The sequence below is a fragment of the Cebus imitator genome, unplaced genomic scaffold (genome assembly GCF_001604975.1).
Source record: "Cebus imitator isolate Cc_AM_T3 unplaced genomic scaffold, Cebus_imitator-1.0 Scaffold72, whole genome shotgun sequence".
Lineage (NCBI taxonomy): Eukaryota > Metazoa > Chordata > Mammalia > Primates > Cebidae > Cebus > Cebus imitator.
The window spans coordinates 6,992,095-6,994,077 of record NW_016107387.1 but is presented as its reverse complement, the minus strand read 5'-3'; the positions used below and the strand labels follow the sequence as shown (position 1 = coordinate 6,994,077).

Genomic DNA, 1,983 nt, shown 5'->3' with positions numbered 1-1,983 from the left:
GAGGTCAGGACTTTAAGACCAGCCTGGCCAACATGGTGAAACCCCATCTCTACTAAAAGTATTTTAAAGATTAGCCGGGTGTGGTGGTGCATGCCTATAATCCCAGCTACTCCAGAGGCTGAAGAGTAGAGAATTGCTTGAACCTGGGAGGCGGAGGTTGCAGGGAGCCGAGATCTTGCCATTGTACTCCTGCCAGGGTGACAAGAGTGAAACTCTATCTCAAACAAATAATAATAAGAAGAAGCCATGAGGGAAGCATATTATAGGCAGAAAGAACAGCAAGTCCGAAGGCCTTGTGTTGATTGCCCCTTTGAGACTTGTAGTAATTAATTTAAAGCAGAATTTCTCAATCTTGAAACTACTGACATTTGACATTTTTCCCACTGCTATCTCTATTGCCATTTTGGGCCAGATAATTCTCTGTTGTCCTGTGCATTTTAGAATATTTAGGAGCATCCCTGACTTCTGTCTATTAGATGCACCCTCCCCTACACCTAAGTGTGAAAAAAATGTCTCCACACATTGCCAAATGTCCCAGGGAGGAGAGGAATAAAATGGGTCCCTGTAAAATGTGATTGGTGAGCATCATCATGGATTTTTTTTCCTCTAATAGCCTTGAAGTAACTAGTTGGATAAAAGGATCCAAGTAGATGAATAATTGAAATTAATTGGGGTTGGGGGGTTACTAAAAAGAGGAAGAAGGAAGTTTATAATATTTTCATGAGAGTGATTATGTGTTAGATCATAGATATAAATTGGCCCTGTCGACCCACGGCCCACCACCTACCGACCCACGAATCGGCCCGGCCCTCCAGTACACCATGTCTGGCTCCTCCAGCGTCGCCGCTATGAAGAAAGTGGTTCAACAGCTCCGGCTGGAGGCCGGGCTCAACCGCGTAAAAGTTTCCCAGGCAGCTGCAGACTTGAAACAATTCTGTCTGCAGAATGCTCAACATGATCCTCTGCTGACTGGAGTATCTTCAAGTACAAATCCCTTCAGACCCCAGAAAGTCTGTTCCTTTTTGTAGTAAAATGAATCTTTAAAAGGTTTCCCAAACCACTTCTTATGATCCAGTGAATATTCAAGAGAGCTCCATTTGAAGCCTGTACAAAAGCTTATCCCTGTAACACTTGTGCCATACATAATATACAAACTTCTACTTCTGTCAGTCCTTAACATCTACCTCTCTGAATTTTCATGAATTTCTATTTCACAAGGGTAATTTATATACACTGGCAGCAGCATACAATAAAACTTAGTATGAAAGGATTTAAAAAAAAAAAAAGATATAAATTGGGCAAGATGGGGAGCAAACACAAAGGAGTGGATGGATGGTGAAAAACTGGTAGCGTCAATGGTTTAGAGGTCCCCATGAGATGAAAGAAGTGAGGATACATGAGGATGGGCGTGGTGGCTCACGCCTATAATCCCAACACTTTGGGAGGCTGACAGAGGTGGATCAATTGAGCTAAGGAGTTGAAGACCAGCCTGGGCAAGATGGCAAAGCCTCATCTCTACAAAAAAAAATACAACAAAATGTAAGCCAGACATGGTGGCCTGCACCTATATTCCTAGCTACTCACTTGAGAGGCTGAGGTGGGAGGATTGCTTAAGCCTGGGAGGTGAAAGCTACAGTGAGCCATGATCATACCACAGCACTCCAGCCTGGGCAACAGAGTGAGACCCTGTCTCAAAAAGGAAAAAAAAAAAAAGAAAGAAGTAAGGATATGTGAGCAAATAAACTAGAAGGCTAGAGGCGATTATAAAACATGCCTGGCTTGAATTCAAAAAATTGGAGGAAAGCTGGACACTGTGGCTCACGCCTGTAATCCCAGCACTTTGGTGTCATGTGCCTGTAGTCCCAGCTACTCGGGAGGCTAAGGCAGGAGAATCATTTGAACCCAAGAGTCGGAGGCTGTAGTGAGCCGAGATTGCACCACTGCACTCCGCCTGGTGACAGAGTGAGACTCCATCTCAAAAAA

The 1,983-nt window shown here is 43.9% G+C and overlaps 1 protein-coding gene across 1 annotated transcript; it reads left to right on the top strand.

The window, feature by feature from the left end:
- Nucleotides 1-762: 762 nt before the first annotated feature.
- LOC108306599 (guanine nucleotide-binding protein G(I)/G(S)/G(O) subunit gamma-5) lies at nucleotides 763-1,163 on the top strand. Its single transcript, XM_017531671.2, has one exon. It carries the CDS (start codon nucleotides 822-824, stop codon nucleotides 1,026-1,028), a length of 207 nt encoding a protein of 68 aa, XP_017387160.1. The 5' UTR covers nucleotides 763-821; the 3' UTR covers nucleotides 1,029-1,163.
- The last annotated feature ends 820 nt before the right edge of the window (nucleotides 1,164-1,983 follow it).